This window comes from Ammospiza caudacuta, chromosome 6 (genome assembly GCF_027887145.1).
Source record: "Ammospiza caudacuta isolate bAmmCau1 chromosome 6, bAmmCau1.pri, whole genome shotgun sequence".
NCBI classification, from domain to species: Eukaryota; Metazoa; Chordata; class Aves; order Passeriformes; family Passerellidae; genus Ammospiza; species Ammospiza caudacuta.
In genome coordinates this window covers 63,565,954-63,587,692 of record NC_080598.1, presented here as the reverse complement: position 1 = coordinate 63,587,692, position 21,739 = coordinate 63,565,954, and the positions used below count along the sequence as shown (strand labels likewise).

Sequence of the window (21,739 nt, the reverse complement as noted above, 5' to 3'; positions counted from 1 at the left end):
CTTTCAGCTGAAGATATCAGTGGTTTCTATCACACAAACTCAGTTTCACCAAGAGAGATGAACCCTGAGGGGAAAAAAAATCCCCCTAAAAGGTTGAAATCTGAAAAATGAACCTTAAAACACAGAACAGATATTCCTAAAGCCTTGCAGAACCTGACCTCCATGAGGCTTTTGACTCATCTTGAGTCAAAAAAATGGAGAAAAACAGAGGAGCAGAAACCCTGCACTGTGTTGTGCACATGGAAACATCCTCCCATCCTGAGCACCTCCTGCTCACAATTAAACACCTTTTTGAGCTAAATACCTGCTCCTCTCCTTGATGCTCTCATCCACCTGCCAAGAGCAAAGCACAGGGTGGATCTTTCCTCCCCACAGTCTGATGGTGCTCAAGTCCAAATCCATCCAGGGAAAAGCAGCTTTGAAGTGCTCAGGGCTGACTCTGCCTCCAAGGACAAAGGCACTGTCATTCCAGCCAGGACAGAGACCAGAGCAGGGATACAGACTGTCTCAAAACCTCTCATGCATTCTTTTTTTCCCCCCAAGGATTTTTAAATTAGTCTGTCTTGCAAGCAGCAGGTGCCACACAAAGCCTGACACATGGTGCAGGGAGCTGAGAACATAATTTGGCTGCTGCTGTTCCTTCTGAAATGAATCTCAGGTTCTGCTACAGAAACCTGTAGATTTAAAAACCTTTTCTTATTTATTTTTTTAAAAAGAGCCATTAAAAAGGCCATTACTCTTAATTAAAATTTCTCACATTGCTGTCATTTATACACTGCACTTCATCACCTCTCAATTCATCACTGTCACTATTTGTCACACAACCACCTAATTTCAATTTCTTTTTAATTTGAGCACATTCATTACCACAACTGAGCATGATCTGAGAGGAAAACAAATGCACAACATAATTTCAGAATTTCAATTTACAAAAGAAAAGGCAGAACTCCTTTCTTATTGCTTGAATTACACTGATTCACCTTTAACAGACTTGGGTTCACTGTGTGAGAAGAGGCAGGAAAAAGTTTTACTGCAAAACATTTTGATTTCTGGCATTTTCCATTTGGACCCAATCATATAAAAAAATAATTAAAGGAAGCCAAAAGGCAAACATTTATGCATGTCAAAATAAATTCTTAGAGTTCATAACATCCCCAGGAGCTACAAGAACACAAGATATGACAAGAACAACTCCAAGCCTACCACGTACATTTACATTTTAAATTAAAGGCTTTAGAAGTCAGTGAAAGTTTAATCACTCCTGGCTTTAGCAGAGAGAGCCCAGTGAGAAGAACTTGGAGCCTCCTGCAGTCATTAATGGCTCCTGCAGGATCTCCCCCCACTTTCTGAAATAAATGTGCTTCAGCTGCTGCAAAGGTCAGGGCCGTTTTCTGCAGCTCAGCAGCCCTGAGCTATAATCCACACAGCTTCCCCTTTTCCAGGGGACTCATTCCATTCCAAAGCTGCAGCAAAAATGAATTATAACTTAAAATTAAAGATTATTATCCCAAAGAAAGCAGCAAACAAAACATTATCTGGAAGGAACCCTCCATTCCTTCTCTGACAGAATTAATCTCACCCCAGGCCTGCTGAAATCCTAAAAAAATCCCTTTTATTTTATTGAAAAAGCCAAATCACACCAAAGAGTGCAAGAAACAAATATTCACAGTTTTCATCAGCCACAAACAATTCTAATAAGAATTACTGCATGACACTATGAGCATCTACTTCTCTCTAGGCCTCACAACACTTCTACTTTTCCTCTAAGCTTTAGGATGCTTTTTCCTTCCTCTTGGAAAGAAATTGCATGGATACAGCTCAAAAAAAAACCTGAAGCATGTAAATCTAACATTTAACTGAGACAAGCAAACTAGAATTTAAAGCTTCCTAAGCCAGGAGCACTACAAAAAAAAAAAAAAATTAAAAAAAAAAAAGAAATCGCCAATTACTGTACCTTGGGAATGCTTTCTCTTAAGACATGCAGCATCTGATTTCTCCTTATATCCTCTCCATTTGAACAAAGAAGGGAGGGAGAAGGGAGGGAGGTAGTAGAGAACTAAAAGTAAAAACACTGAGCTTCAAAGTAAAATTTTTAAAAGGGGTGTCATTTTTTTTTTTCATTAGAATCACCATTTTCAGGAAAAAAAAAAGGAAAGAAAAAGTCACATTTTCTAGAAAGAACTAAAATGTATATATTAAAAAAAAAAAAAACAACAAAAAACCAAGAGATTTTGTAGCAAGTCCCAAACTCAATATTTTCACTCTTCACAAGCAGTTATGACATCACAACAGAGCTAAAAGCATCAGTAAAAGGCACTGGCACATGGTGTCACCAGGGTCACCTAAAGCATCATCCCCCCCCCCCCCGGTACAGGGTAGAACTTCCTAAATGTGCACTAAAAACTCCATTTTAAGCACAACTCTGGGGGTTTTTCCCCCCAAAGAGCGTAAGAGGATGGTTAAAAGTTAGATTAGACAAAATCTCCTGCTCTTGCCCTGTTCTGCAAGGTTTCAGCACTCCCTGATCCAGCAAAGTGAGTGACATCCCACACTTGTGTCACCTGCCCCAGGTGTGCCCACAGCTCTCAGGGCAGGTGTAAATGAAATGTATTTATTGCTGCACATCACTTCTCCGGGGGGGAGGAAAATCAAAATAAATTCTCAGAGCTACAGCACTGAGGATTCCACAGAATAATTTAATTTGCAATACTGCACTGGCTTTTTACTTCCCTCAGGAAGAATCAACACAGGAAACTCAAGGAAAGTAGAGGAAAAATTGCTTTTCATGGTGAGGGTGGTAAAATACTGAACAGGCTGCTCAGAGAGGTTGTGGAGTCTGTTGCTGGAGAGACTGAAAATCCCACAGGAAACATCCTGAGCAAGCTGCTCTCATCAGAGCAGGGAGGCTGGGTTTGAGCATCCCCAGAGATCCCTCCTGACCTGCACAACTCTCCAAGTCTATGAACAGGAATTTCCCATCTAAAGGTTAACTTAGCTGTGAATTTTTTATACAGTGAGAAAATACTATTTGAAAGCTAAGACAAAAAAAAAAAAAAAAAAAAAAAAAAAAAAAAAAAAAAAAAAAAATCAGCTCTTCCAAATGCAATTTTTAGAGGTTTTGTGGCCTTGACCACACACTGAAATTCTGTAAGAAAAAACCCAACAGAGTTCTGCTGTCTCAAAATCAATGCATCGGAATATTAATTCTAACTGGCAGGATTTTTTACTTCTCTATGTCTATCATGGAATCACAGACTATTTTTTGGCAGAGGCACTGCTGGGGTTCATCTGCTCCAATCCTCTCCACAGATCAGCATCAACTTCAAAGTCAGATCCAATTTCAGGTTTGAATCAGGTTGCTTGGCTGATTTCCAGCTGAATTTTGAGCATCTCTCTGTGCAAATACAAAGAGCTGTATCTGTTCCTATCCCACCTTCCTGACATATGGGTCTCCTCGAGCCAGGTCTCATAAGCTTTTGGAGATCTATTTCACACCCAAGATTGTCTAAGGTAGCTGAGCTAAGGCATAAAATCAGCAGGATGGCTTCTGTGGGAGTGCTGGAAACAAAAAGGTTTTAATAAAAGGCAAAATAACAAAGATCTTTACAGAGAAAAACTGATCTAGGTGCAAGAGGCCCCTGGTAAAACACCTCACAAAAGTGATTGGTTTTTTTGTTTTCTTCTTTTTCTAGTAAACTGCCCAGGCTGGACTTTTTGGCTTCTGTCCCATTAGCCATCCTTAAGTTTGAGGTGAAGTTCCCCAGGTCCTATGAGATGTCTTTCCACCTCATTGAGGAGAGAAACTTCTGGGCTTAGTTCCTTTTTAAAGGGACAAAAATAGTTTTGTCACTCCATCAACAAAAACCACATTCCTATACCTTCCTATCCCATAAGTAAAGCTTTCAGCTTCACTCCATCATCACTAAATAAATATATCTGAAAAAGGTCATGAAGCAATGGATGATAGGAACTTCATTGGTCTTGTTTTATCTGACAACAGCCTGGATATGCCAGAAATCTCTGCAAAATGCTGCTCCTTTGATGGGCTACTTCAGATAGGTGCTGAACTCACTGCCTGCCAAAGCATGAAGAAAAGGCAGTTTCTAAATCTTCTGTCATTCTGTAAATTTTAAACTTATTTACTGCTACATAGGTGTCCCTCTCCAGCTCTCCTGGTGTCCTGGAGAGGGCTCTGAGCTCTCCTGGAGCTTCTCCTCTCCTGTTGAGCACTCCCAGCTCTCCCAGCCTGGCTCCAGAGCAGGAACAGAATTCCAAAGGGGTCTCAGCAGAGCAGGGGGGACAATTCCTTCCCTTCACCGGCTGCCCAAGCTCCTTTTGATCATAAAATGCCCCATTTCTGCACCCTGCCATTACAACAATAATTCATCTGATGCACTGAAGGGCATCAGGCACCAAGAGGAGCCACTGGCATCAGGCACCATAAACCAAGCTCGTTTTGCAAGGCATGAAATTGAACACTTTGTGAGGATGAAAATCAAAATGCAAACTACAGTTGTAAGCAAAGGAGTGATTTCCAGGCTGCCCCATGGAAAACAGAGCCTGGGGAATCACTCCCTGTCATCTATGCTTGCTGTTCCCTTGTGCTTTCTGATCCCTTCTGCATTTAAAGCTCCTTGTGCTCCCAAAAAAAAAACCCCAAAAAAACAAACAAACAAAAAAAAAAAACAAAAAAACAAAAAAAAAACCCCGCCAATCTTTTATTTGTAAAGAATAACACAAATATCAGCATGGGCATCATGTTATTTGTTAGCTGCAGGTTGGAGACTCTCCTCCTGAATAATTCTGCACTTTCAGAAGAAGGTTTGCTAGGATTAACAGTTTAATAACATGCCATTTATCCCTCCTATCACCACCAAAAGCCTTGGATGAAGCTTGGTGATTTCCTTGTTAACACGCTGCAATCCAGGATTAATAAATGAATCAGAATTAATAAATTAAATAAAATTAATAAATTTAATTACTGGAGTAATCCTTGGTACAAAGGGGCTGTTACAGCACCTTGTATTAATTTTGCTAAGGAATCAGAGGACCTGGTCAGTTTTTCATCCCTCACAAGGTTTTATCACAGCACTGGGAACAGTCACTGCTTCCCAGTGGATATTTCCAGATTTAGCTCAACTTTTACTGATCATAAACAACAGGTACCTGTACACCCTGATGACACCAAAAACTGCTTCATACAGGATGCAATTACAGCAAAATGGAGCATTTAAGAAATTTATAAACTGAATTCAGCTAATTGTTTTTATTTCACCAGTTGCAGAGCTTCTCCCAGTGCCACTGCAGATGGCATTTGTGGATGCCAGAGGATCCAAGAGGCATTGAGAGGCAAATTAGAATGACAAAACCACTTTTCACACACTGTCAGCTGTAATTGCCCTGCAACTCTCCTATTATTACCAAAAAAACCTTGTTGGAACCTGCTGGTGACTTGACATATATACCATTGAAGTGATGCCATACATAGCTTGGGGGTTTTGTTTGTTTTGGGGCTTTTTTGGTTTTGTTTTGTTTTTTGGGGGTTTGCTTTTTGGTTTTGCCTTTTTTCTTTTCTGACTTTGGTTTTAGAAAAGGCACTGGCACCTGAATTTGGACTTTCTTTTTCTGAACTTTTACGTTTTCATAAATATCAGTGGTCTTATCTTTCTCATCACACTCCCCAGTCCATCCAGCATCAAAACCAAAAATTTCTGTTCATAGTCCAGACTTTATCTGAAAAAAATCCCAACCCTGACCTCTCTTATTTACTCTATAAGGAGAACCCAAGAACCACTGCAGCCTTCCCTCAAAAATTAAACTACCAAAGGCTGGGAGCACTCAGGAACCACAAAGATTTGCTTTCCATGTAAAAAACCATAAATCCCTGCCACTAACAACCCTGAGCTTTGTGCCTCTGGGACAATAAATCAGAAATACAGGTAAAGTGCCTTTCCAGAATGATGACTGCAAAGGCACAGAGCTGTGGCTCAGGGCTCACACCACTTCATGCACCTTTTGGACAGAGCTGTTCTAGCAGGAAATTGTTCTGCAGCCTTGGACAGGTGAAAAGATCTTTTAAAGTAGCACAAATAAGGAAAAAAAATATTCACAAAGCCCTCACTAGTTTTGAAGGGGAGTTAGAAACTCTCTGTAATGCTGAAAAAACTCCCTAAATCAAGAAATGACACTTTGGTTTTCTTTACAGTGATTACAGAATTTATTGCTGGGCTTCCAATTTATGAATAAGGCTTTACTTGTGTGGCCACACATAAGAAGTCATGGCCAAAACACAGCCATTCCCACACTGGGTGACTGCTCTGCACAAAGCTCCACTTCAAAAATAAAGTTTCTTTGTAAAGAATAACAGAACCAAATCCCTGCTGAAATATCTTCAGGGCTTTCTGTACCTGAAGCTTGTGGTTTGTAGATTGTTCAAGCAAGAGACAGCCAAAAGTGTGAAGGCCAAAAATTGTGATTTTTTGCTGTGCAACACCTGCTCTGAGCAATCAATTCAACTGTGTACATTAAATAATAGAGCAGTAATTTCAGTAATTTTGAAAATGTTCCATGCAGCAGACCAAGATTCTCAGCAACACTACCTGAACATCCTCAGCCTGCCCATTAAAATGTAAGGACTTCCCAACAGAATGCATGCCCAAGATTTACTGCAGCTGAAAAATAATAAATCCAGCCTGAATCAAAATAGAAAATGGAATGTGATTTGTAAAAATGATCCCACTCCCTTCAGGGCAGAATTAGGGATGCTGAGAGAATGAGGGATTGCAGAGAACAATCAGCCAGTTTGCCTTTGGACACTGACCCCTATTATCCCATAAAGAGATTTTAGTTTGAAATGAGATTTCAAACACAATTAGAAGATATGAAACACAATGGGAACAAGATATTTCTCCATAACTTTCATTTTTACAGCATTCCCCAAACATGCTGCAGCAGGAAATACCACACTGGAAAATGGGAGAACAAACTGATATTCCCCAATTTCCAGGATAAAAAACCAAAGCAGATCATATTGTTACTTAGGAAAAGCACATCTCAAGTGTCCAAAAAAATGTATTATAGTGATCTAAACAATCTTACCCTCCTTCCCATCAACAGGTTTGGATATTTCCATTTCAAAGCTCTCCTGCAGCTGCTGGCCTTTGAAGCGGTTGAGGTGCTCCTGCTCTATTAAATTACTTTCCTCCTCTTCCAGAGGCTGCCAAGTCCCATCAATAAACCACTGGCCACGCATGACAGGGATCTTTTCAGACTCTAAAAAGATAAAAATACAAAAAAAAGAGGGTTTTTTAAAGCAACCAATCACAAACTGAGAGTAGGAAACGGAGTGTAATTGCAAACCTGAGCTAATAAGATTTCCCAGCTGTGTGTGAGGATGTGAGAGAGGGACAGAAAAACAGAATTCCAGAATGTTCTAGGTTGGAAGAAACCTTAAAATGCATCCAGTGCCACCCCTGCCATGGCAGGGACACCTTCCACTAGCCCAGCTTGCTCAAAGCCCCATCCAGCCTGGCCTTGGACACTGCCAGGGCATTCCCAACAACCCAAATTACACATCAATTAGCATAAATGGTGGTATTAAAAATTCAAGTTTGTTTTTTTTTTTTAATTAAATCCAGTGTTTTACTGAGGGCTGGTTTTGGTTACTGCTGTTCTTGTTTCAGTTTCAGTTCTCCAAATGAGGAAAGTGGGGGCTCTGCATTTGCTGTGCATGTGGCAGAAGAAAAATCTCTTAAAAAAATATAACTTGGTGCTTATTCTTTATCAAATTGGGCTTCACTGTTGCCCACACTTACTACAGGGAGCAAGAACTCCCCTCTTACACCCAGGACAATGACATTGTAATTCAGCTTTGAATTCCTCCTCCTACATCTGGAAAATCAAGGAGAAATTCAGTGACCCACAAGCTTCAAAGATCCCAAATCCAGGTTTTTATGGGATTAACAAATTTGGGTTTGCTGAGAGCACAGAGCAGTGGGACCAGGGACCACCAGTGCACACTGGGAGTGTACATATATGTATGTATGTGTGCACATATATATATATATATATATATATATACACATTCACATGTACATTCCCAGTGTGCACTGGAGGTCACTGGTCCCATTTATATATTTATATATATTTATACATTTTAATATATTTATTTTAATATATTTATACATATATTTATATAGTATATAATATTTATATATTTTGTGTATATTTTATATATATTTATATATACTTATATATTTATATATACTTATATGTATACAAATTGATATTTTATAAATATATATTTTTATATATTTATATACATATACATATATATATAATATACATATACATACACACACATATATACACATATACATATACATACACACACGCACATATATATATATATATATATATATATATATATATGTTTGTATAGACCGACTCAGCCAAAACCAAACATCCTGTGTGTGCTACACTGACCACAAAGATTTAGCTCCACAAAGCAAATTAGAACTCAACCACAAAAAAAGGCTTAAAAAAAAAGGAGATAAAGGGAAAAAAAAAAAAAAAAGGATTCACTGTTCCAAGATCTGCTCTGACCTGGAACAGGGTAGAAAAAAGCTGGCAAAGGAAATTAATCCTTGAAAATATGAGGAAAACCAAATTTCTGAGTAGCTGTAAAATGCACAAGTCATGCAGAAAATGCAATATTTAATGAAAATTTAGATGAATTTAGGAGTCTACACCCATCAATGCAGGGTGAAAGATGAATATTTATTTTTCATGAACTGAAAGTTAACCACACCAGGCTCTTTCCTTAACCTTTGCTGTATTCCCAGACATTTTACACCTGTCAGAAATTCACATTTTTCAGAGCACACAGACCCAGCCAGGCTGCCCTGCCAAACAAAGCTGTGTCTGTAGGAAGAAATGAAATGTGAGGGGACATAAAGGCTCCCATTGTGGCTGCAGCAGTGACAGGGCTATGTCAGATGTTAATCCTCACTGGGAAAATCTGTGAGCAATTCCTTAATTCTTGACTAAGCAGCCTGATGAGGCTCCATTCACTGAATCCACAGGCAGAAATATGTTGTTTTTTTTTTTTTTTAATAATAATCATATGAATACTATTTTGTACTCCAAACTAAGTGAATACAAGACACCTCTTTTACAGTTCTGAAGGGCTTCAAGTTTTTCACATGGGAATTTCCACCTACAGATTGCTAAAATTCTCACCATCAAGTATTAAAGTAAATATTTTCAGGCTCTTTTTGCCTGAGAGAAACTTTCCCAGAGTGGTTCCTTATAAGAACAGTCCAGAGGACTCAACAGCAGCTCTCAAACAGAACCTGAGCCCTTCCCAGAAAGGCTCAGCCAGGAAAAACTTTGAAATGAGAAAAATTTTCACATGAAATCTCTGCAGAACACTTGAGTTTGGGAATAAATATGATATTAGACTTTGGAAAGGGTGTTAATACGCAAATATAAATTATTTTTAGATCCAAAGACAATTAAGGAGGTTTGAAAAACGGAGTGGGGTAGTTCTGTTGTTCTGTTTTCCAGCTCTGTGGGATTTTAGGGGGGGAACAAGGTATTGCCTTTTTTTTTCTTTTTCCTATTTCTTTAAGCAGTTGCACACTCTCAGAGCAGCCAAACCAGCCTGAACCACAAACTGCTTTTATTTCCCATCACAAGCTGAGGGGGGGGGGGGCAGGTTTGAACCCTGAGCTACAGGAAAACCTCAAGAGAAAAGCACCTGGAAGGGCAGGAGGAGGAGAGGAAGGCAGAAAATGACATTTCCTGCCATCAGCAGCACAGCTTGGCTCTCAGAAACCTGACCACAGAGCCCTGCAGAGCTGAGAGCATCAAATCTGGGATCACAGCACACAGAACCACATTTTGGGGCAGGCTGGGAGAGCTGGGGGTGCTCACCTGGAGAGGAGAAGGCTCCAGGCAGAGCTCAGAGCCCCTGGCAGGGCCTGAAGGGGCTCCAGGAGAGCTGCAGAGGGACTGGGGACAAGGCATGGAGGGACAGGACACAGGGAATGGCTTCAAACTAAAAAAAGGGGAGATTAGGAGGGAATATTACGGGGAAATGAGGGTGGGGAGGCTGCCCCTGGATACCTGAAAATGCCCAAAACCAGGTTGGACATTGGGGCTTGGAGCAGCCTGGGATGGTGGGAGGTGTCCCTGCCATTTCAGGGGGTGGCACTGGATGGGATTTAAGGTCCCTTCCAACCCCAAACCATCCCAAGACTCCCTGATAACCTCCAATTCTATGACAACTTGTGGAGAGACTGAACTAGAAACAAGTTTCAACATGTTTCAAAATAATGGCCTTGCAAAAAAACCAGATATTTTAGAGAATTACAACTGTGAAAGATGCATTGCAGTAGGACCCCATGGGATAAAACTAAAGGTGATTGGTGTTAGAAGTAATAACAACATCCTGCAGCAAAAGCTAATAGGCTGGAAAATATAAGGTATTGTAACCAAGAAATAAGTGAGCTTCTGATAAAACAGCATTGAGTTTTACATCTCTTGCGTCTCACTCTTCATCAAGACTGATAATGGAATAAAATCTTTTAAAACACCTCTCAGTTACCACATCTCTGTAAAAGCTGAGAAAACCAACAGCAACCAGAGTTCTAAAGGTCCCCAAAAGCAAATGAGACTTCAGTTAATGAAGACAGGGAAGTGCATCCGTGGTAATTCCATGCAATACTCTGGATGGCATGGGGAAATCATTTCACACACAAAAAAGGGATTTTTCAGAGAAATCTGTGACTCTGGGAAAGAGGCTCCTAACCACAGCTCCTCTGTTTAATACTGCACAGGGCTGTCACTGAAAAACTCCCAGGTTTAGTCCAGAAGATTTGATGCAAACTTACAACAGTAAAGAGCATTAAAAAGTGATGAACCAGAATTGCCATCTCAGCACCCAATTTCACAATTCTTCAGCCCTCATCCACCTTCAATAAATTAATTCATGTCTTGCACCATCATATATTTCAGAAAACTTAAACTAAATTCTTTCACTTACTTTTGTTTTATGGAAGAGTTAAAGACACTGGAATTACATCATGTTGTAATTTAATTTATTTTTTGTCAATACAGAATTCCAAATCTACAACATGAAGAGTTATTTATCCTTATCCCTACAATCTCAATCCCTAGGAAAGGATTTGCCTTGATTTCTTTACTGCCTTAAGTCTTACACCATATAATCTGCAGCTGGCAGTGCTTCAGACTGAAAGATATCAACATATTTGACTGGTTATACACTTCCATGGTTTATTTATAAAAGAATTTCTAAATAAATCTGAATGGTGGAGATTTAAAGTAGATGAAAACCACTTAATTTTAATTAGTCACACGTATTTTACCACTTCTGGAGGAAATCAGTTTAAGAGATTTACTCTGCAACAAAGGATTTATTTATTTTTGGACAAATGGGTCTTTTTTTCCCCCTGAAAATCCAAAGAATAAAAGAATACAAGTGCTGTAATTAATGGTGTGATAAGAACACGAGTGATTTGCATTATAATAATCACCAAAATCCTCTGAATAACGAGAATTATGTTAAAATAAAAACTGTAGGCAACATAAAAACTACAGCATGTGTGTGTAGTGTATGTGTATAACCCAGCTACTCCTCACATCTAATAGAAATTGGAATAAAAACCTGGCTAATCCATCACAATAAAGTCATAACTGAGCAGAATTTGCCTTAATTTCCCTTCTAAAATAAAAATTCCATCATTCATTTCCTGCCACCACATCGCTGGACAGGGCATAGCCTTAAATTTCAATTTTGCACAGCTCAAAGGAGCCTTTTTCAGGACCTGCCTTGATTCAAAGTGAGATAACTCAGAGATAGGAACTCACTGCTGGCCCAGCCCAGGCACTCCTGGCACTCTGCAGCCATCAGCCCCAAGACACTTATGATGATTTGCCCACAAATGAGATCTAAAAGGTTAATAGAATATTCAGAGGCTCAGAAATTTAAATTAAAGCTGGTGCTTTGCTCAAATTGACAACTCCCAGCTCTCCAAGCCCAAAACCAAGAAGTGAGGCAAGAAACACAAGCTTATAAAACACCACCAGGCTGAGATGTTTTTCAGTGTAGTAATTTCAGATTCCTGATTTTTTGGTGCTGTAACATTTCCTTAAATTTGATTTCCTTCTTCCTGCAGTAGCAAACAATTTGCAGCATGTGAGAATAAAATCTGCACAAGCTGAAGGCAACTTTGGGGCTGCAAATGTGGCATCTAAAACTGAAAGTTTTATATTAACTTTTCAGTTATAGTTAAAAGTTAACTTTTCTTTTATAAAACTGAAAGTTTTATATTTAGTTAAATAATGAAGGGCTCATACATTTACCGAGGACCTGGCCTGAAACACTTCTCTGGGCAACCTGTAGCAGTGCCTAAATAAATAAATAAATTAATAAATACACAAAAATATACTCCAGAATAATATCAAGGGTGCTGTTGGAGAATTTCTAAAAATTTGTTATCCATTCCTATTATATCAAGCCTAAAATCATGTTCTGGGTATATTTCATCAAGAATTTTAGGGATAGGACAAGGAGATAAGAGTTCAAACAGTAAGAACTGGAATTCAGGTTAGATACGTGGAAGAAATTCTTGTCTGTGAGGATGGTGACGTTGTAATAAAACAGCCCCAAACTAAAATTGCATTATTTCATGTTTGCTACCTAACGTAACACACTTAAAACTTTTAAAAAAAAAAAGTTTAACATCGCACACCTTTCTAGCTCTCCCTCACTTTATTTCACAACACAGCAGGTGACTGACTCTTAAATAAACAGAACCATTTGTTTGATGCCAGCCTGGTGACCTCCCTTTGTCCAACCACAGCCAGGTGTGACCGGTCCTGCTCCGCCAGAAGGGAAAATCCTGCAGAGGAGTTCAAGGGTGAAGCCTCAGGAAGCTCCAGAGGGACACAGAGCCTGAGCTAAACAGAGATTTCACTCACTGAGCAGTGAAAATCATCGTTTTGCTGGTTCATCCAGTAGCTCCCAGTTGCTCCATAGAAGCAATTTGTAAATTCCAGGTGCAAGTTACCTTTGAGTTTCAGTCCCACTGGCACAGGTGGGATTTTCCTTCCAGAGCAGCCCAACCTGTGAGCCTCAGTGTTGGCTCCACTGCTGGATCCCAGAGGCAGCAATAGATGTTTCTTCTCTGCTGCAAACATGGAATTGCCTCTGATTTACCAAGACTGCCTCAAGTATTCCAGCAACAGCCTAAAAGTGTTTTTCCCTGAACTGTTTTTGATCATTTCACACTATGAATCCAGCAATGAGGAATGAGAGGCTGCTCTGTGGGGCTGGTTCCAGTCAAACACAGAAGGAACTCCACAAAAAGCGATAAATGCGCTCCAAGTCATCAACTGCAAATCATCCCAAAACACAGAATCACAAAATGTTTGGGTTGGGAGGGAAATTCAAAATAATTTTGTTCCACCTCCTGCCATGGCAGGGACACCTTTCACTATCCCAGGCTGCTCCAAGCCCTGTCCAACCTGGCCTTGGGCACTGCCAGGGATCCAGGGGCAGCCACAGCTGCTCTGGCAATTCCAGCCCAGCCAGGAATTCCCAGTTCCCAATCTCCCACCCATCCCTGCCCTCTGGCACTGGGAGCCATTCCCTGGCTCCTGTCCCTCCATGCCTTGTCCCCAGTCCCTCTGCAGCTCTCCTGGAGCCCCTGCCAGGGCCTCTGAGCTCTCCCTGGATTTTCTTCTCTCCAGGGGAACATTCCCAGCTCTCTCCTAGCCTGGCTCCAGGACATAATTTTATCAGGAAGGATTTTCCTGCTTTAAGGTAACAGTTTAATTACCATATCCACAATTGTTCTTTCCACAGACCTGATCCTGATGGTCCAAGCCAAAATCCCAAAGCTCACTTTACAGGCCATATCAAGCAGGAAGAACTCATAAAAAAATAAAAAAAAAACAACCTTAGACTATCAAAACATGAAATGGGCTGCAGTTTTAAAGTTAGAATTTTATTTTTATTGAATTCTTATCCATTAAAGCAGTTCACTAAACTTCAATCCTAGTGCTCTGAGGCACTTCCACCAGTGGCATTTGCTGCTGGAACCACTGAGTTTGTCCTTTATCAGCTCTTTACCCCCCAGGGACACCTGCATTTTTTAAAAAACACAAAAGAACAATTCCTGAGCCACATGACCAAGCATGAGCACCCCCAAAATTGAGAGTGTGCTCCCAGCCCATCCCAAAATGTCACAGGGCTTTTGCACAATGCCACCCTCACACTCTGAGTGTGCTCTCCTGAAAGCCCTGCTGCGCTCCCCAGCTCTGCCAGCGCACACAAACACTTGGAACAAGAGGTTCCTGGAATATCGTCCAAAATAAAGAGCAAGATTGTTTCAGTGCACACCTCAGACCTGCCACTAATGAACAAGATGACAGCAAAGGTTATTGTGCCCTTGGATGGCTTCAACTCCTTCCTTCTCCACCACAGGGATTATTTTTCTGTTTCCTCCTGAACTCCCTTCCTTCCTCCATCTTCTCCAAGCCAACTCCAGAATTCCCTACGCCTTCATCCCCATGTTTAAATTTTCCTTCATTTACAACCTCTGTGGGGTTTCCCCTACCAGAAAACCAGCAGGATTTTCACAGAAACCCAGAATGGTTTTGTTTGGGAGGGACCTTGAAGACCCCCCAGCCATGGCAGGGACACCTTGCACTGTCCCAGGTTGTTCCAAACCCACACAACCTGGCCTGGGACACTGCCACGGGCAGCCACAGCTTCTCTGGGCAACACTTTTAGTTTCTTTCATTGTAAATTTCACTGCTGGGCATCCCACTTGAACCTCGTGTTTATGTGTTCACTAACCCTGCTATTTACAAAATCTGTGGAGTTTCTGCTCCCCAGCCCCTCACACAGATCCCATCACAGCAGTGACCTTTTCTCAAACCACTCCCTCACCCTCACTGTTTTCAACCTTTCAACCGCTCCTGCTTCTTATTTTAATTTCTTGTTCCTGCTTCTTATTTTAATTTCTTGCTCTTTTGCAGATAATTTTTTTCCTGCATTTAATTCATCTAGGCCTTCTCCTCACTAACTGGCACAGCTCTCACACATCCCTGTGCTCCTCCAAGCGCTCTGGACAGGGTGTATGGTTTGGTTGGTGCTTTCAGTGTTGTTTTTCCCTAAAAGAGCATCACACACACAAAAATTCACCTGTCACCAGTCCTTAATTCAACTCTGTCACCTCCAAATTCAATCCCACCCCATTCCTTTGATCTCGGCTCTGTCCAACCCAAGTTCAGGCCTGAATGAACTCAGAGCAGAACTCCTCATCCTTCTCATGCCACAAACATTTCCTGCTGCCACAGTTATAGCAGTAAACACAATTTGTAATCCAAATATTCCCTACACCTCTGCCTTCGTCCTTGTGGACCAAATCCAGCAGGAAAAGTGCTGGCCCACATCAAAGGACAAGCACAACTTCCCAAGCCATGTCCTTCCTCAGCTACTCTGCTGTAGCTGAGCCATCCACGGGAGAATTATTTTGGTCCCATTTAAAGGAGAAAGACAGATTAATTTTGATGAAATATGGTTAAATGAAATATAAAAGCTGGGCTCAGGGAAGAAACTTGCTCTCAGAGACACTTCCAAGTGCTGCCACCTCAACCCTGGCCTAGTGAAAGAATCCCAAAATTCCCAAGCTCTCTCTGCTGAGAGGCAACAAAAACCCCTGAAAATACAAACAAATGTGATTTAATACATGGAACACTGCAAATCTGGAAGTTATTTCATCTAGGTGTGTTAGGTGACAGGATCCCAGAGTGGTTTGGGTTGGAAAGAACCTTAAATCCCATCCCTGCCATGGCAGGGACACCATCCACTGGCCCAGGGTGCCCCAAACCCTGTCCAGGAACACTTCCAGGCCTTTTGGTCAGCAAGGAATTGGCCAAAAATTAAGCTACAAGATGTTTTTGAAATGATGGCACAGTAAAAACAGACACAAAAAAGAACCCAGAAAGATTTTGAGTAGTGAAAGCAACGTTTCATCTTTACAAAATGAACTGTCACTGTTTTATTTGCCAAAGGATTACACACCTAGAGATAAAAAAAAAAGCCATAAAATTTCATTCAGGACTTCAGCCTTCAATCAAAAGGTCCTTTATAGAAAGGAAATTGTTATCAACCAAGTTCAAAGACTGTCCAACACACTAAAACCAACGTTTAAGTGTGCTGTAAAATGACAAAAAACACTGCTAAAACCAGACTAAACCAAATGAAAGTCACAAACAATGATAAACTCTTGATTTCATTCCCTTAATTTTCATCTTGATCAAAAAGGCAGCTAAAATTGTTTTTTAAAGCAGCCCAATTCCAGTCTGAGCAGAAAGATCTTGATTTTAAGACCCAGTAGTCCATTCTGTATTCACAGGTATTTCCAGATTAAAGCCAGTAAATTATCTGTTATTTCTATACATCTTCACTCAGGGATGGTTCTACTAAACAAATTTGGTTTTAAATACAAAAATTGGCTTTTTACTTAATAGACTTTAGCTACTGTTAGGTAGAAAAATAATATACATTACAAAAACAAACAAAAAAATTTCAACTTTACCAAGCCTTTGTCTTGAAGTGGAATAATTTAAATAAATACACTCAACTTTACAATGTACCCATGAAGAAAAGCCTGGAAAAAGCAAATATCTGACAGGACAAGGGTTGCATGGGACAAACCCACAAGCCAGAAAACAGAATCCAAAAATTCACAGACCATGGATTTAACAGGCTCACACAGGACTTTGAAAACTCCACTGACAAACTCCAGAGCAACATGGTTGTAAAGCAGCCCTCTTCAGCTGGGAGGGCTGAAAAGGGCTGGGTAATTTAAGATTTAAACAGAAGACCCTTGTATAAAATATCACTCTTGTCATCTCCCCAGAAAACAATAAACAGCCCTGCTCCAAATGACTGACTTATGTGAAAGCCTACATTAATAATTTTCATCCTCTTGAACCATTTTTGCTGGTTCTACAGCACTAATTAAATAAATCCCAGAGGTCACAAGGTAAGGATGAAATTCTCAGTAATTAATCTGCTCAAATTGTAACTCAGGCTGATATTCCTGATGTTACCAACGGATCCTGCAGCCTGCTGAAAATGCAGATATGAAAATAAATATTCCAGCACCTGCCAAGCTATAACCAACACTTGCCTGGCATTGTGATGCCCCAGGAATTGCCAGCTGAGGAACCAAGTGCTCAGCGTGGTGGTTGTGTGAGATTCCAGCACATGCAGGAAAGAGGGCAAAAAAACAAAGAGAAAAGCTTTTGACCTTTGCTGTGAGCTGAACCATGAGTCAGCAAAACCAGCCAGAAGTTTCTGTACTCTCCAACAAGCACCTCAGCACATTTTAAGGCAGTTGTACTCATCATACCTCATGCCTGTGTGGTCAGAGAGGAGAATTCTCCTGCCTTACTCACAGCTGGTTTGGCACATCCACATCAGGGCAGCAGCCACCCTTTGGATCCAGAACTGCACACATGCTACCAAAGGGGAATAATATGGGAATTATGGCTCCACCAAGGCCTTCAAAGGCACAGATAAGACTGAATCCTGGGATCTGACCTTGCTGTTTTCTCAGATCTGCATGCAGCAGTCAGGAAGAATGGGAGAAAGGCACTCACAAGGAATAGAAGCAAGGAAATGTGCAGTGAGGAAGTTAAAGCAGAAGGTACCAGAAGCCCCTTGAAAGACCAAAAGTTGATCTCAGCCTTGCTAAAGGACTGGACCTGCTAATAAGAAAAGACTTGAGCACTGCCCTTAATCAGCTTTCTGAGGGCTAGAAATCATCCCTGTCATCAGTCTGCTCGGGCCCAGCAGTTTATTCTTCCCTGCCTCTGGTGCTAACCTCTGGGAATCTCTCCTTCCCAGCACCAGAAATCGTCTCTGCACAGCCCATGCTGTCATCTGAAACATCTGCTCCTCGGGCTTAATGAGACTGAATCAGCTTCCAAAATGGACAAGGCACGGTGTCAAGAAATTAAACCTTTAAGCTGCTGACGAGTGCAGCCTCTTGCTCCCATTACCAGGAGCAATCCTGCCTCACCTGACAGCTCTGCTCACGCCTTCCCCTCTCTCCCCAGGCACAGTTTCAGCAGATTCCTCCTCCTCCCCTGGCTGTCCTGCATCTTCTCTCCCCAGGAACCATGTGGAGCTGCAGCCAGAGCCAACAGCAAGGGGCTTCAGCGTGGTGACAGGGAGAAGCAGCTCCAGTTTCTGCTCAAGAAGCTGTGCCCAGGCTCCTCTAGCTCAGAATTTGTGTGGGCTGAGACCTCTGCTCGCTGTCTGTCTGCTGGGGTGATGACTTGAAAGACAAACTGTCCCACAAGTGAACTGTATTGTCGTTTATGGAGCTGCCCCCTGTAGAGAGGCTGATAAATTAAGAGGGAAAACAACAGAAAGCCCTGGTTTTCATCCCTGAAACAGCCCTGCTGTTCCCCTGAGACTCTCACCTGAGTCTCAAGATGAGAGAAACCTGACTGCCCCTCTGCCAAGCCCACGCCAGGACATGCTCAGCTCCTCTGCAGCTCACTCTGCTCCACCACATCCCCCTTGTCCTTGAGGGAATGCAGTTGGAAAGCAAATCCTCAGCACCAGCAGGTGAGCACAGCTTGTCAGCCTCAGGAAAACAGGGGTTCACTTGTCCAGCAAGACCCTTGAGCCCTTCCCACCAGGGGAAAAGTGCAGGGAAATGGGGTCTCTGCCCCTCTTTAATTTCTGCTCCACAAGGACATACAAATGCAAGGGGAAGGGTGGCACAGGGGGTGCATTCCCACCTCGTTTTGAAGCTGAGGAGGTGAAACATATTTCCCTTTATTGGAAGAGTAGGAATTAAGGATTATGTGTGTATGAGATGCCTGTTGCAATTCCTCCAAGAGGAAGGCAGAAAAATCCCACTTCATGCTTCCTCCCAGAGGGCAGGCGAGGAGAAATTAAATATAAAGCACAAGATAATCTTTTCCCTAGTGGAGAGGACAAGGGTCACAGTGGGACAACCCTTGCTTCCATCATTCCACACTGAAGATGAGGACCAAAGACACATCTGTGGGGAGGAGAGAGTGGACAAACATCTGATGTTTCCACTTCTGAAGGAAAGGTGTGCAGGGAGGGAACTGGGAGAGTGCTGAAGGCAAATACCCACCCTCACTCACCCTCTGCTTGGGAAAAGCAGAGCATGAGAAGGTTCTCTGCCACTTTCCCTCCCACTTTCTTCCACACATGCCAAGAACCGAGCAGATGCCCAGACCTCCCTTTTCCAAGTCTCTGGTGCCAGGTGCATGCCCCAGATCGTGTCCTACACACATGCTTGTGTGCTGAGGGGGAGCTGACAAGGGGAAGATGCTCAGTCCCTGTGCTGCTGGAATGGCTGATGTGCTCAGAACACCCTGACTGGGGGTACCGCTCATCCTCGGGCAGGGGGATGGCCCAGAGTCCCCTCTCTCAGGGATGCCCGAGTCTTTTCCCTCACAATGTCCCTGAGCCTCGGAAGGCGAATTCCCACTCCCTCCTCGCTCAGGGACCTGCTGGAGATGCGCACCGCGAGTTCTCTCTCCCTGGATGATTTATCCTAAATCCCCTATACAGGAACACACCGGCAGTAAGAGTGACCGGGGCACCAAAGGCCACCCGGTGTCTCACCCGGTGTCCCCGCGGCGGGGTCACCCAGCGCAGGCTCCGCGCTCACGGGGGATGCTCAGACTCCCTCCCGGGGACCACGGGGCACCACGACCACCCTCCCTCCGCCTCGGCACGGCGGCACTCACGGTTCCAATAGACGGGGTAGCTCTCGGCGCTGGCCACGTCCACCTCGTAGAGCCCGCTCCTCACGCACACCGGCTCCACGGCCGCCGGCTCCCCGCCGCCGCCGCTGCCGCCCAGGGCGCGGAAGGCCAGCTCGATGCGCAGCGAGTCGTAGCCGATGAAGGGCTTCCAGGTCTTGCGGTCCTCGCGGTAGAACCAGCGCACCTCCTCGGCGCCCAGCTCCCGCACCACCTCATAGCGGGGCCGGCCGCCGCCCGGCCGCCGCCTCTCGGGCAGCGCGCTGGCCGCCAGCGAGAAGCCGCTGCCGCCGCTGTCGCTGCTGCCCAGCCCCGCGCCCTCGCCCTCGCTGCCCTCGCCGCCCGTGCCCGTCGAGTACCGCAGCGACGCGCCGGACTCGGCCGAGTCGAAGTCTCCGGCGGCGGCCTCGTCGCTGAGGCTGCGCTCCCGCGGCGGCGCCGCCGGCTCGGGGTCGCCCTCGGAGGAGGAGGTGGAGAGCGCGGCGTGGAGCGGCGGCTGCGGGCGGCGGGGCGGGCGGGCGCGGGCAGCCGCCACCTCCTCCTCCTCCTCCGCCGCTTCCTCCTCCTCGCCGCGGCTCGGCCGCTCGTAGCCGCCGCTGCCGAAGCCGCCGGCTTGGCCGGGCAGGTGACGAGCGCCCTGCGGCGAGCCGGGCTCGGGGTAATCCATGCCGCAGCGCGCCCTGCCCGGCGGGGCCGCCTGGCCTCGCCCCGCCCGCCCCCGCGCCCGCCCCCGCCCCCGCCCCCGCTCCCGCTCCCGCTCCCGCCCCGCGCCGCTCCCGCTCCGCGCCCCGGCCCGGCCGCGCTGCCGCAGCCGCCGCCGGCTCCGAGCGGGCGGGGGCGGCGCCGCCTCTCGTCACGCGCGGCGCGACGCGGGCGGGGGCGGAGCGGCGGCGGGGCGGGCACGGAACGGAACGGAACGGAACGGAACGGGGACACCGAGGGGACAGCGGGAGCGGGGGACACTGTGCGGGACACTGAGAGCGTGGGGTGAGGTGTAGGACACTGAGAGTGACACGGACACTGAGAGTGACACGGACAGCGAGGGACACTGTGCGGGACACTGAGAGTGTGGGACACGGTGTGGGACACTGAGAGTGACACGGACAGCGAGGGACACTGTGCGGGACACTGAGAGTGTGGGACACGGTGTGGGACACTGAGAGCATGTGACACTGAGTGTGTGACACAGACAGTGGGTGACACAAAGAGTGTGGGACACTGAGAGCTTGGGATGTAGTGTGGGACAGTGAGCATGTGACACAGCAGGTGACACTGAGAGTGGAACAATGCGAGTGTGACATAGTGTGGGATACTGAGAGTTTGGGACACTGAGAGCATGTGACACTGAGTGTGTGACACGGACAGCAGGTGACACTGAGAGTGTGGGACACAGTGTAGGACACTGAGTGAGTGACTCAGACTCAGAGTGTGGGACAATGTGAGTGTGATATAATGTGTGACAGTGTGACACTGAGTGTGTGACACAGACAGTGGGTGACACCGAGAATGTGAGTGTGACAGTATGACACTGAGAGCGTGACAGCCTCTGACACTGTGTGTGACACTGAGTGTGTGACATAGCATGTGACACTGAGAATATTGGATGTAGTGTGTGACACTGTGAGTGTGACAGAGACAGCATATGACACTGAGTGTGTGACATAGTGTGTGACACTGTATGTGACAGATACAGGGTGACGTTGAGAGTGTGTGGCACACACAGCAGGTGACACTGTGTGTGAGATAACATGTAAAACAGTGTGACAGAGACAGTGTGTGGCACTGAAAGTGTGACAGTGACACTGAGTGTGTGACATAGCATGTAACAATGAGTGTGACAGAACAGTGTGACACCATGTGACATAGCGTGTGACATGGTGAG

General features: G+C 44.2%; 1 protein-coding gene across 1 annotated transcript in view; it reads right to left on the bottom strand.

Moving 5' to 3' along the window:
* DDHD1 (DDHD domain containing 1) overlaps positions 1–20,524 on the bottom strand; it is a 67,533-nt gene extending 47,009 nt beyond the window's left edge. Inside the window, exons 1-2 of the mRNA XM_058806862.1 lie at positions 19,843–20,524; positions 7,099–7,272 (exon numbers count right to left, since the gene is read on the bottom strand). Coding sequence (XP_058662845.1) covers positions 7,099–7,272; positions 19,843–20,524 — 856 coding nt within the window. The remainder of the gene's footprint in view (positions 1–7,098; positions 7,273–19,842) is intronic.
* Between the last annotated feature and the right edge of the window lie 1,215 nt (positions 20,525–21,739).